The sequence below is a fragment of the Cornus florida genome, unplaced genomic scaffold (assembly GCF_030987335.1).
Source record: "Cornus florida cultivar Cherokee Brave unplaced genomic scaffold, ASM3098733v1 CherokeeBrave_3.0.0_Hap2_Chr10, whole genome shotgun sequence".
Classification (NCBI taxonomy): Eukaryota; Viridiplantae; Streptophyta; class Magnoliopsida; order Cornales; family Cornaceae; genus Cornus; species Cornus florida.
In genome coordinates this window covers 110,200,241-110,214,331 of record NW_026775580.1, presented here as the reverse complement: position 1 = coordinate 110,214,331, position 14,091 = coordinate 110,200,241, and the positions used below count along the sequence as shown (strand labels likewise).

At 34.3% G+C, this 14,091-nt stretch overlaps 1 protein-coding gene across 2 annotated transcripts; it reads right to left on the bottom strand.

Moving 5' to 3' along the window:
- Positions 1-335: 335 nt before the first annotated feature.
- On the bottom strand, positions 336-13,426 carry LOC132277043 (protein FIP1). 2 transcript variants are annotated; one of them, XM_059778750.1, is made up of 14 exons: positions 13,164-13,426; positions 12,088-12,179; positions 11,860-11,964; positions 10,840-10,889; positions 10,082-10,148; positions 7,835-7,907; positions 6,053-6,108; positions 3,912-4,008; positions 3,110-3,194; positions 2,848-2,910; positions 2,216-2,275; positions 1,242-1,334; positions 736-798; positions 336-621 (listed from the first exon to the last, which is right to left on the bottom strand). In XM_059778750.1, exons 1-14 carry the CDS (start codon positions 13,217-13,219, stop codon positions 517-519), a joined length of 1,065 nt encoding a protein of 354 aa, XP_059634733.1. In that variant the 5' UTR covers positions 13,220-13,426; the 3' UTR covers positions 336-516. The 2 variants fall into 2 exon arrangements, with proteins under 2 accessions (XP_059634733.1, XP_059634732.1); XM_059778749.1 differs by having other exon boundaries at positions 12,092-12,179; positions 13,164-13,424.
- Between the last annotated feature and the right edge of the window lie 665 nt (positions 13,427-14,091).

Here is a 14,091-nt window from a genome sequence, read left to right as displayed (position 1 = left end):
TTTTGTAAAAAAGGAGGCTTATAGTCTAAATCAATTATTATTTTTTAACTGTAAAAAAAGTTCTGATCCACTTTGTAAACTGAAATCAATCGGATATAGACAATCTCACACACACTGACCGAGTCTTTTATCAAGTTTGTTCAAATTTTTCTGTATTGTTCTTGTTTTCAACATTGATATTTTACTTGTCTAGTTTCTTTTTCTGTCATATTCAGAATATACATCTCTGGGTTTGAGACAGGATGTATTCTTGTTGGCAAAGGTTAAGCCCTACCTGCACTTGGGTACCGATCCATTATTTAACCCAACTTAGCTGGGGAGCGGGGACCAATAAATTCCATCTAAGAAGAAAAAATTTCATAAACTGATTGATTTGTGCATTTCACTATATATTCTTGTAGTGCGAATGTGAAATTGCTTGTCCCAGCCATGAAAAACAGAAGAAAAAGAACATGAGAATGAATGATACAGAGAGCCAATGGTGACAGTTTACAGAGTACTGCTAATTCCACCATGCTACGGCATTTCGGCTGATTCAGGTGTTGGTTGATTTTTAGTCATTGACATCTTCTTTTGCAGTTCCAAATTTGACATCCGTTCAACCTCCAATGCTCGCTCAAGCTTTTAACCATCCATCAAGGAGTATTAGCACAATCATTTTTATAGAAAGAAAAATGAATCCACAAGTGAGACAATAAATCTGAAGCTGATACAGTGTCATCAGAAAAATGGTACCTTTGCTGCTCGGGTACTCCATTCTCCTAGTATAGCCCTCAGCCTTTCATTCTCTTCAACATACTGCCCCGATGATTACATAAAAAATTGTAAAAGATGATTTTATTAACTGACAATTTTATTTGATCTATAGATGCTACAAATAATTTTTTTTAAGGGCAATAGAATGCTCAAAGAACTCGCGGGGGTTTGACTCTTCTTTAGGTAGAAACACTAGAAGAACAAAGCAGGTGTAGGTGTAGGATTAATACAGAATAGATTTGCTCAAAAAGTGCGGAATCAAACAAAATATTGGTTCCTTCAAGTGTTCTTACAGAAACAAGAATCAATGAAAATGACGTTATGCTTGAAGGGAGACCTTTTTAGTACTTTATTTCTCTGTTTTTTTTTTTGGTGGTTTTTTTTGGGGGGGGGGGGGTGTTGTCGGTGGCGGTGGTTGCAAGATTAGTAATATATCAAACATAGAATATTCATGACAAATTAAAGACATATCTATTTAGTAATACCTGATTGTTAGTAGTGCGAACGCACTGGATCTCAGAGTCTCTCTCGGCAATCAAAGATCGAGCAAGACTTAGCTCAGATTGCAGTTGATTCATCTGAAAAATGAAAATCTTTTCTCAATAGCTCATGGAAAAATTAATATCCTCAAGACTGTACGCTTGAGCATATATATTAGATTTTAAATCTGCAATAAGTTACCAACAGGCCAATAGCCTAGCGGTACCAGACCCCTACTTCCCAAAGGGAGGTTAGGAGTTCGAGCCTCAGTGGAGGCATGTGTGCGTAACTATGAAAAAAACGGTTATGTAAAAATGAACTTCATGATCCAATGGGCTCCAAGTTCACAATTATGTAACCGAAAAAATCGAGTCGATACTTGATGCTATAAACCTGTGCTTGGGGACACCTAAGTTCAGATCAGAACAATTGGATGCCAACCAGAACTAAACCATGCTAGGTCAGTTTTCAAAAATGCCTTGTCAGCACCAGTTTATGGGCATTTTTTTACATTCAATTTTACCTGCGACCATGTCCTCAATTAAATCATTGATTACCATGTCTTTTCTTGCACCTCAACTCATGTCTATTTCGACCCTCTCTCTTGCTCATATAGTACCACATGAAAAAAATCACTCCTTACTGGTGCATTCGTTGCTTCTTTGTTCCTCTTTAAACTATAATTTTTTTTTTGATAAGTAACCTCTTTAAACTAGAAATTGCCCCCAATGAAAAGTAGTGACCCCATGGCAATACCGAGAACAATAAAAACTGGATAGTCTAGGACCACAAATATGGTGCAAAAACAAAATCTAGCAAAAGAAGTAGGGACGATAAGGCAAAAGTGAACTATCAGGATTGTAGTGAACTTCGTATTCGTCTATCCTATAAATTGGCAAGGACATACATCATGAATATAATTGCCAACAAAGCATTGTTAAAGCGGCCCAGGTGCTGTGTTATATGCAACGAGTATTACCTCAGCTGAAAGTGTTCGTAGTTCCTGATCACGCGCAGCTAAAAGGTGGGCAAGATCAACCTGCAAAAGGATCCAGTAGAAACTATTACTCTCGAACTATTTCCATGCAACTATTCCAACTCAGCAATAACAAGACCCACTAATTTACAGTACATTATTTGAAGAAACACAAAAAGAACAGGACATGATTCACAAAAGGAACAGGACATCGTCATTGGGATCTGATGCCTATACTACCTCATTTCATGACAGACCAACATTCAACTGCCCAATTTAATTTTATCTATTTTTTATTTTAAAAAAAAGAGGAAGGAACCTGCACATTGTTCTAGAAAATAATATGGGACAAAATACATGTCAAACAGAAGATCTGTTGAGATTTCCTAAGCAGAATGGTGAAGTTTGAGTCACCATAAGAATTGATTTCCCAGCCCACTAAAATGCTCCATTGAGATTGGTTTCCTAGAGCAAGTGTCATGACTGAATTCAGTCTTCTCTAAATCAAATAAGGGGGATAGAGAAGAATTAAGAGAACAAGAAATCTGGATCAAATTGCACATCAAACATTCCTGGATCAAAATTACATGATAACATATATTAAAAAAACATTCTTTGACAAGGATGATCAATACCTGAGGCGTACTCCCATCATTAGACCGTTCGTATTTGCTTAAGCATTCTTGCAATCGAAGTATCTACAAAGAATTCACGAGGTTTGCAAATCAGTCAGAGATTTGTATAATCAGAGTTTTATCACTTAATGGACTAATTCTGCATATTCTAATTGCACACTGTTGTGTACAACCAATCTTGTGGGGAGTCACTCCTGAAGCAACTGTAAGTTACAAACCACAGTGGTGTACGGCCATCATGAATCACAATATCATCATATACCTCCTCACTCAGAAAATGAAGGTTTTCCCGCTGATACTGCAACAACGCCATTTGCTGATCAGAGAGCCGACCACCATCATGATACCTGTTACACCAAACAATTCTCAGTATTGCATTGAGAATATTGGTATTTGGTTTTTCTGATTTTTATAGCTGATTCATAAAAAATAAATTGAGGGAAAATAATTTATAATTCAAATCTTTTTAAGTTCAAAGATATTTGGGAGTTCCAATATCTCACCCTCCTTTTGCCGACAATATCCCCGTGAAACTAGATACAATGACAGGAATAAATGAATTTGTGCAGCTGACTCTAAAAGAGGCGGGTGGGTTTCTTATTCTTATTTTCTTTCTAGGGACAATGCATGACAAATAAAGATCACCAAGAAATGATGAGATATTGTAGCGTGCATTCTCATGCACAAAAATTTCTGGATGATTTGTCAATTGAGAGGAATTGTACTACTATATATGAATTTAGATGTCATAATGAACAGTGAACATCTAAAACTTGCCTAAAATTACTCTTCAACTTACTGGACCTTTATAAAAGAATTCAGGAATATATTTAGTAAAATAAATATCCTAGTAATATAGTAAGAAGTTGTGCCTTCAATGTATGTCGGGAGTTCCAACTAGCAAAATGCGCTATCTGTGAAATATTAGACTCAAAATAAATTGAACTATGATGTTTATCTCAATTTAATATATTGACAAGAGCACGGAAGTCAAAAATTGATTCACAGAAAGTTGAAACTGTTCCTTAAGAATAAAATAATCGATTTAATAAATAAATAACTACCTCAATCCTTCCAACGAACTTGATGGTTGAAGTGGAGAATATAGTGACTTCAAAACATCAGGTTGAGAATCCAATGAATTGTACTGGTGCACATAACCTGCAAGCACCAACATACCACTGATTTATATGAGGGAATAAATGGCAACAATTACCTTCCGAAAAAAAATAATAAATGGCAACAATTTGGCATTGAATCTCCAATACAACACAGTTTAAGAGCTCAGATTGTTTATGAAGGAGATTTAAATGTGACAGATCTCATGAAAATTCAATATAAGCTCAACAGAAAAACATCTCAATATTCTTACTTTCTATGACACAGTAAAAGCTTTTTGTCTTTTATTGACTGATTTATGTTTTGGATTCCATTCTCTCAATGCTATGATTTGACGTTTCACAGTGTCTTAGCATGATAAAGTGGTATCCATTGGTGCAAATATGGGACATCAATTATCCACAACCCTATTTTAAACTTGTAATGGATTTCACCAGCCATGATTACCAACACTATTCTTCCACCAATGGAAAATATTCCTTATTAGAAATGAGGGAAATTGGTGTCCTACTGATTTATCACTTACCATAACAAAAATGTTACAAATTTACTTGTAAACGCCACAAGCCACACAGACAGTAGCTGGAAAGTAGACATGTCAAAACCAGAAAAATTGTCTCCAACAACCATGGTAAACAAAAGGTCATTTTCTTCTCTCCCAGGGAAGGAAATGAGAAACACAGTCAAGCTGGAGCTTGGAGACTCAATTCCAAGACTGTAATACAATGCCTAAAAAGGTAACAAAACTCAAAGCACATGCAACCACAGGGTATAAATAACCTGAAATGACTTCTATAAATCCGTCAGGGTATAAATGCAACAAGAAGCTTCACCAGATAAAAACCACTTCTCTTGTGGATCATAACTCTCATCTCCCCCCCCCCCCCCCCCCCCCCCCCCCCCGCCCGGGGGGGGCGGATTATATGAAACCATCCTTACTATTTATTTTTATTCCTTACATACTTTGCTACATAAATGACATTTGGGGCTTAGGGTTTCTGTCTTGGATATAGATTCTCCTTTCTCTCTGATTCTCACTTAATCGTTAGCCTACATGTCCCACATTACTTCATCTTAGCAGTTGTGCGAATATCTTTATGACCTCCCATGATACAACATCATTTCGACTCCTTACCCCGGTTCATTTTGTTTGTTCTTCCGTCCTTTTTTTGATAATAAAATTCCCATCAATCTCCCTTTATAATTACCGATCTTCTCTCTCAGCATTGTAATTGCTGTTGTCATCATCATCATATCGTTCTTCAAAATTTTCAACTTTCAGTCGTATATATAGATACAACAAGACATATATAAGATGAGATGGGGTGAAATACAAGAATGCGGTGAGAAGAGATAAATGAGGTCAGAAATAAATAAGATTTTGGGGCAGGGGGGTTACTGGAAGTTCCTCCTAGGTAGGTCAGAGTTGATATAGTTGGGACTGTCTATATCCGCTCTGTTTTTTTTTTCCTAGTTGGGACTCACACACACTTGTCTCCTCTGAGACTTGAACCCCTGACCTAGGCTGATACCGCTAGGCCACTGGCCCGTTGGTATTTGGGACTATCTATACCCGCTCTGTTGTCATCCCTTTCCATTCTTGTCCTTTTAAACACACCAGTAAAGGCATAAGAGAGCTGCTTGCCGCATCTGCCTAATATTCTTCATCAATTCCCCACATGTCAATACCACAAGACTTTTGTGGCTTTACCTGGAATAACACATATATTCAAGAAGGCGAAAAGAAAAGTACCTAAGCTGCCAAACCATCGAGCAGTATAGCAAAAGATGATTTTTGGTCTCTTCAACCCCCTTACACATACAACATAGTTTTCTTCACAGTAGATTATCAAGCATGAAGATCCTTGTGTTGGTCGCAATCTAAGCGGACCAAGTTCATGTGCGCTCTTATTATAGGGCTAATTCATACTAATATAGAGTAATTTTTAGCATGTGTCAGAAAGAACTGTGACATCAAACACCTAAGGCTTCTTCAACAGACAGAAAGATACTTCTAAACTACCAAACAGAACAGATTGCACCAATTCTAATCTTCAATATCTCCCAGGTATTAATGTAAACTCACCTATGTAAACACTCATAAAAAACCCAGCAAATATTACTTCAACCAGCATAATAATCCTGCATAATTAAGAGGCCAGCAAGAAATTGTAAGCAAACCATGCTTCGGCAAAGTAAAAAAACAAGATAAATATTGGACTTGGACACTGGCAAAATTTAGAGCAGTAGCTTAGATTTCAATACCTATTTGACTAAAATTAACTAAACAGATACAGCAAAAGTTATCAAGATCCATTACCATTATAAATATTGAGGACTCAAACTAAGAGATGAAGAAAAAAGAATGAGATAAATCATCAACACACACACACACACATATTATTGAACTTTAAAAACCATCTTAAGAGGAAATATTAATTGATAAGCAAAGATAATGAAAATAATCTCTTTTCTGATATTATGACAGTTAGAATTGTAATTATTAGCCAGACGGAAATATTCAGTACCAGAAGATTTTCATAGTATGAAGTACATATTTTCAAGTTATTAATGAATGTTCCTAGTTTACATTCTTTATGGTACAGCCTTTTTACTTCATATAAAGAAGTGCCTCACCAACCATCAAAAAACCCGGATGACAAAAATGGGCATGGCAGCATATGACCACCATTTTAGTAAACTATAATTTTTTACAGGCAGGAGAAACAGGCTTGGATTTAGAGCCAATTTCATGATAATGCACAGGAAACAACCTTAAACATTGATACTGATCCACCCCTAACCAAACTACTGTCATCAGTTAGCTGGATCCAGATTCCAAATACTTCTCTGTTTAAGGATTCAGAAAATGCCATAGAAGCTGTCAAACTCAGTACACAATCAAGATAAAACTTCAAACAAACCTCTGTCCAACTAAACTAAAAGATTCTTTTTGATTGATTTAAATAAAAACTAAACTATATGAATCTGACACTGAATGATTTTTTTATTTTTTTATGTACTCCTCAAACATTTGCTTTCTTTTGACTGAACTGTGATTCCGGATGTGTTGAGATTCAAGCTGTGAAATTTCAAAGTTCTCAGAGGAGAAAGAACTTCTCAATCAACTCCAACCACGATTTTGAAATATGACCAAACTCTATCTTGTGGAATAGTCAATGGATTCAGATTGATAACTTTTTCCTTCGTGATTAGTAAGAAAATAAAGCATGGTGAGACCTAGTAAAGAGAAACCTTTCAGAATAATATTTCAGTTATTTCCTTCATTCTCAAAGCCTTACTTGAACAATAATGTTCATTACCTTAGTAGCAAAACAATTTGGAACAAAGCATATACAAATACTTCCATGACTAATTCGATAAGGGCTAGCCCAGTACACGAGGCTCCTGCCAATGCGGGGTCTGGGGAAGGTCAGATGTACGCCACCTTACCCCCGCATGCAGCGAGGCTGTTTCCGTGATTCGAAACCATGACCTCCTCCAGGTCACAATGGAGCAACCTCACTGTTGTACCAAGGCTCACCCTCCTTCCATGGCTAATTATATGATTCATTGAATAATCACATATCAATATTAATATAACTATATCTTACTATGCCTACAAAAGCTTTAGCCAAAACAAACAGTATTAAACTTATGTTGCCAAAATATTAGCAATTTAGAACTACATAACAATGCATTAGTAAGAAAATGATTGCAGAAAAAAGTAAAAGGAAAAATGATTTTCACAGCCTGTAAAATCATAAAGTGAATGGCAAGGCAATAAATCATAGTGAAATGGAAGTGCACGTAACAAGTCAAGCCGGATTATTTAATGCTCAGCGTATTACGTATGTGGTTTGTATACCTGAGCAACGCAGAGATAGAAAAAATACTAATATGGGGTTTCCAGACCATGACAAGCAGCATTGCAGCAGTTCCTGGCAATTGGCATTGAACAGATAAATTTGAATAAGGACTACTATCAAAGACAAAGAAGTTCATCAATAAATTATAACTTTGTAGTAGAGAATATGTACAAGCATGAGAATTAAGGCAACACAAAGACAATAGCTAACCAATGTATTAAGTAAATTCCATTATCTCTCATTTTCAGCTGTGCAATATTTCACAGGAAGTTAGCTGGGGGACAATGAATGAATAGTATCACCATAACCTTAAACTATTAGAAAGAAATATAAAACAAATTTAAGTATAAAGCACAAAAGAATGGTAAGTAATTCAATGAGTAATGGCACATTAATCAATGAGAGGGTGGGAACAAGTGAATGGATAATCTCCAAGGACTAAGATATTGAACAAAAAGTTAGGATTCATGAGGATATGATTGTCAAACCTTAAATTACATAGCATCATATTTCCAAGGAGACCACAGACGGACCCAGATGGTTGCAGATGTCATTTAGCAAATGATGTGACTTGTATTTAAGAGAACCTTAGGTTGTTTGCTCATCAAGGAAATTTTATAATTCCATTTTTCAAGAAATAGATTTTCCTGCACAAGTATAACCATTTTTTATATATAGAAGTTTTACAGCTGTTTACTGCAAAATCAATTTTCTCATCTCTTCCAAGCTAAAGGAAGACTTCAGCTATGTCATTATCATGGAAGCTTTTAGAGTATTAGAGTTAGATACTGGAGGTGGTCCAGACAGCTTGCTTGGCTTCTATTAATGGGTCTTATTGCTTGGCACTGGTGACGTTTGATTTTCTCCCTTTTGTATAGCTTTATTTTTTTGCTTCCTTACTCCCCACCCCCAGCTGGGATGGAAGGACAAAAATACATCAAGGAACAAGTTCAAGGGGCAATGGCAACCCGAAACTCAGAGAAAGACAAGGCTGATATGCCATTTTGAACAACTGTGAACCTCCAAATTAATGACTAGCCCCCCCTAAATATTTTTGAATGTGCACTATTGCTCCCCCTCTCTAATTTACTTACTTTCTCCTCTTGTCAATCTGACTTTAGTGATAACATCGTTCCATCCCCAACTAGCTTTTCACATATATAAAATCTATCTTCTTCCCATAAGAAAAATCAATAATAACCAAAATAAAAGAATGTCATTTTCTTTGACTTACTCCCTCCCCCAAAAGATTGACTTTCTTCTAGTAATACCTCCTTTAACACAAGTATATATGGCTTTCTCTCTGAAATTGACTTCTAGTATGAAAATTTAAAAGTAAATTTTATGAATATAATATTTTATCAAATAATAGCAACGATAATAATAATAACTTCTATAAATAACATCCCCGTAGAAGTTCATTTTCTTGTTACAAGAACTCAAATGATGTTAAATATATCTATCTTGAATTTAGAAAATAATACAATCATATTGAAACGACCAAATAAATGGTCGAGTCAAGAGTGTACCATGTTTTTTTTTTTTTTTTTTTTTTGATAGTTAAGAACACACACTGTTGCCCCATAAAGGACTGGAAAACTTGAACCCTCACACCTCTCATGTGGGAGGAGGGGATTTGAACCCCCAAACTCCCATGTGGGTTTTTTGGTTTGCAACGAATAAAAGATTTCATGCTTCTTAAACTTCCAAAAAGAGAAATTATAGCACCAAATTTTTAGTAAAAGGAATAAATAAATAAATAAAATGACTAAATTAAGAGGCATTCTTAGGAATCATGTTCAATAGTCCTAGCAAAAGTTTTATGTTGGTTGTCAAGCTACCTATGCGACCATCATCTTTAGATAGAAAGGAGTCATGAAATAAAATTCATTTAACTGACTTGAAATAGTTGGAAAAAAAACCTTTGTTGAGCTAACTTGAGCACTATGAGACACTAATTGAAGACTTTATGTAAGCACATAATAAGCACATTTATTAGCACTCACCAACTCTCAACCCCTCAAATGAAAACTTTCTAGGTTCACCCTTGACTACAGACTACATAAGTTTGTAAGCTTAATTAGCTATGTCCAATTCCAACCATACTTTGAAATAATTCAAACACCATCACATAATTAAGAAAAGAACTTAAACAATAAGAAACATATTTATGTGGGAAAGACAACAAATAACAAAACTTAAAAAAAAGAAGTAATAACAATAAAAATAATAAAAAAAACACGTACCATAGGCAGTTGTGGCAAATGGTAATCGGATAATATGCTTCAACTTCTGACTGAAAATGTAGTAACCCTACAAAATGAATGTGCATTTTATGGTTCTAAACTAAATAGATTATCAGTTATGAAGCTAAAGCATTATACAATAAGAAAAGCAGTCAACAATCGAAGTAACTAAAATATTGGTAAAAAAATCAGTTTTTTTTTTCTTTCATATCTATGATAATTTTTTTTTTATTTTTTATTTTTTTATTTATTTTTTTATTTTTTATTATTTATAAGTAGCCTTCTCAGCATCACAAATTAATGGCTTTGAGAAGGAAATTAAACCATTTACAAACTACAATACACTTCGAAAGGAGTGACATTAATTTTATGGGTTGACTAATTCACAACAGCACACTCAAGTAATTTAAAGCCTAAAAATCCTCATATTAAGTTCAAGGACGATGAAATAAAATACCAAAATATACCTATTACTAACCAATATACATATATGATGCCCATTAGAAATTCATATAATGTAAAAATATTCACACAAACAAGACAAATTCAGTACAGCATTATACAAATAAATATTACTTCTCAAAAAAAAAAAAATTATACAAATAAATATCAAAACCATATGAACAAATTTAACATTTGTAAAGTGTACATTAGGAGAATAAAATGAAGTGCATATGCTTTGTGAGAAGAAAAAAAAAAACCGATAACTAAAAGCTCAACAAAGAATAGATATCAATTAAAGAATTAATTAGAATAACCTGCAATCGAATTTTCTGGACTTGGTAGACCAGGTATTGCTGGAAGATGCCTGGAAATATAAGAAGAATAATGAAGATTCCATGTTTAAATCATTTTACTCACCAATAGAAAATTGAGCAAATGGTCACGGAATATTTGAATTATAAAGTGAAACTCTGTTGTGCAAATAAGAATACACTCCAAGTTCAGATCTTAATTTTATCATGATTTCGTGGTTCAATTACAGTACCAAATTCCGTTGGTAAGCTATTCCTTCGGAATATGTGAACCAATGGAACATCATTTTCAGTCCCATAAGCCAGAAGTATCATTATAAAACTACAAAAAGCAATAGTAAGCTTTATACAAAATTCATTCAAGGATATCAAGTTCTATCATTTACCATTCTCGCCTTTCAACTTAGGTTAATCAATACAGTAGTTCGCTAATTTACTTTTGTATTTAAATTGTGGCAACACAAATGAATATTTTACAAAGAAATACTAGGTGAAAATTTGTTGTTAAGAGTTCAGACCCTAAAATTTGGAGACCAAATTTTCAATTTAAAAGTATAGATTAGTCATTTTCATCAAAGTATATAATATTGAGATGCTAATTAATGAAAATGAAATGTATTATTGGTTGTCATCATTAAGAGATTCTGAATTCCACAGAAAAGGTAGAAAGTTTCATAGCTAAAGAATGTTATTCCTTTTAAGTCTTGCAAAAGAAAACATGAAGTGAAAAAAGTGCTTCTCTTGAAATTAAGCAAACAAAAAAGATAAACGATGTTTCCACAAAAGAGGAGTTGCTGACACTTAATGGACCATTTTAGCCTCATAAATGGTCAGCATGATGAGAAACTAGAAGGGAAATGTATTGGAGTCGAGCAACTCATAATTGAACGACATGGGAGAATTAATTACAGAGAGTGTATATGACATGATATTTATGCAAAAAAAACCATTGTTTGTGACAAATAGCATTCATCAGAAAGCAAATCTAACTATGTACAAATGTGGATAATTTGGTAAGAAGACCTGTGACGAATAAAAGAGCGACATCGCAACTGCATAGCATTGGTGAAATTAAACTTTGTATAGGATGAAACATCCACGGAGCTCCAATAGCCAAGATAGCATAACCTGTCTAGAGTTAAAAAAGAAAAAAAATTAAAAATATATATATATATAAAAAAAACCCACTACACTTTGGTTTCAACAATCACGAAGAATTAAAACTTGCCAAATAAATGGAAGTAAATGCACTTGCCAATAAAAAACAGTATAAAATACTCCCGATGATGCTTGTAGGCTTTCGATGACCAAATAATGGAGCCTCATGCAATATATCAAGGAACCTATAGTAGGAAAGGTAGATCCATCATCAATACGACAAGCCAAAAACTGTTTGAAGTATAGAAACAAGGCTTTCTGACACTGAAAAAGGTAGGTGTTCAAAGATGAGATTTAGAAGCTACAAATATATGATCAGAATGATTACATTACAAAATTTAACATTTTATATGCATGTATTTGCATGCATGATGAACAGATAAGCCATCGAACAGGATATTGATAAAGTATAACATGTCAACTAGAAAAAGTTCTCCCTCTTTAAAACACCACTGTGCAGGCTGGAGTTGAGCACACCGCACAAATTAATGAATCAGCTTCTACAAAAATTTCTGCAACTCTACAGAAACTATGGCCCTAGATAAACAAGTCTAAAGAAACAAGATTATTGTTGCTGACCCAAATTAATAAAGAGTTTACTCTGAGGCAGGAGATAGAATGGTGGATATGAGTTCCAAGCCTCCGTTTGTTTTAATGGAAAATTTCCGTGTCTCTGGATAAAGATTCTCCCGGGGCTTATTAAGGAACAGTATAAATTATTGTATATGAATATTTCTTCCAAGTAAATTTTTTCAGGAACCATTTTCTATGCGAACAAACACGGTCGAATGTCATGCCTGAACTGTCCCAACTCTCAAAGAAGAAAAGTTAGTCAAATTCTCTATGCTTTAGTAATTGAAGCCCAAGGGCAACGGAACAAGTTGAGAATGAGCGAAGCACTTTGTTACTACTTCAAAGCCGAAAAAAAAAAAATTGATAAACTACTCAAATAATTCAATCCACACATGAAAACCACCAAATCTGATTTATTGAATTATAAGGCAATACTGAATTCGCAGAACTTCAAAATTGTTTCTACAATTGAACCCCCAGAAAACACACACACAGAGACTAAACTCAACAAAATATATAACTATCAAATTTGAAAATATTCCCCACGTATATCCGTGTATGTGCGTAATATATATATGTGTGTCTCGAAATCTTACAGTCCGTTTTCTTCTGGAGATGCTGTGTTGGTCGAAGCGTGTCTGTCAACCGACATTCTCTTCTTCTAGGGTTTTAGGCTTCCCCCGATTGATTCAAGTTTTCGAAAGATGCTTGGTTTGAAAATGATCATTAGTCTTGTGCAAAACCCTTTTTTTTTCTTTTGCACAAAAGTCTTGTGTAAAATCGTGACACTCCAATTGTAAATGTGTCTTACAGTTAACAGTATTCTACTATTCGCAGAAGTCAAAACGGAGGGTGGAATGGAACAAGCTGAGCTGATCTTGGGCTAAAACTTTCATTGGGCCCACTAAGATACGTAAATTGTGGTCCAGCCCATAACTTCTCAACCTTTTATCATCTTACTACTTTTTGTTGCTTGAATCACTTGGATACTAATTGATACTTAAAATTAAAGGCAATTAAAGGCTAGACCTACCTTTGGTCCTTTACCGAGTAACTCCTGATAATTATCATTCAATATAACATATATTATTATTATTATTATTATTATTTTTTATAAAAAAAAACTATCTTCAATATGTCCAATAAATAGATTAAGTGTTACACATTTGACTAAAGTGTGGAGTCCACAAGATGTCAACTATTTTTATTTTATTTTTTAGTTTATTTTATTTCACCATATGCCGGTGGTATTAGAATTGTTCAGCTTATAAATTTGGCATAAATTGGTGTTTTACTTGTTAAGTTTAGACAACATGAGGGGTAAATTAGGTGACATTATTTAAGACAGACTATACAATTTTGAACGGATTTCGAGAAGTCTTTATTTGTGGTATCATGTACTACCAATCTAGCTATGTACTAATCTTTATGTAATCCAGTATCATATAATACCAATCTAGCTATTATGTAGCAATCCAATGTGATATCACGATGTCAACCTTATGTTTTATATATTACTAGTCA

Excerpts from the sequence above, each read along its gene's own strand:
- LOC132277043 (XM_059778750.1), bottom strand. The coding sequence starts at position 13,219 with ATGTCGGTTGACAGACACGCTTCGACCAACACAGCATCTCCAGAAGAA. Across the intron at positions 10,890-11,859 it reads CGCTCTTTTATTCGTCACAG|GCATCTTCCAGCAATACCTG; the intron begins GTCTTCTTACCA and ends TTATATTTCCAG. Across the intron at positions 4,009-6,052 it reads TTTTATGAGTGTTTACATAG|GTTATGTGCACCAGTACAAT; the intron begins GTGAGTTTACAT and ends TGGTGCTTGCAG.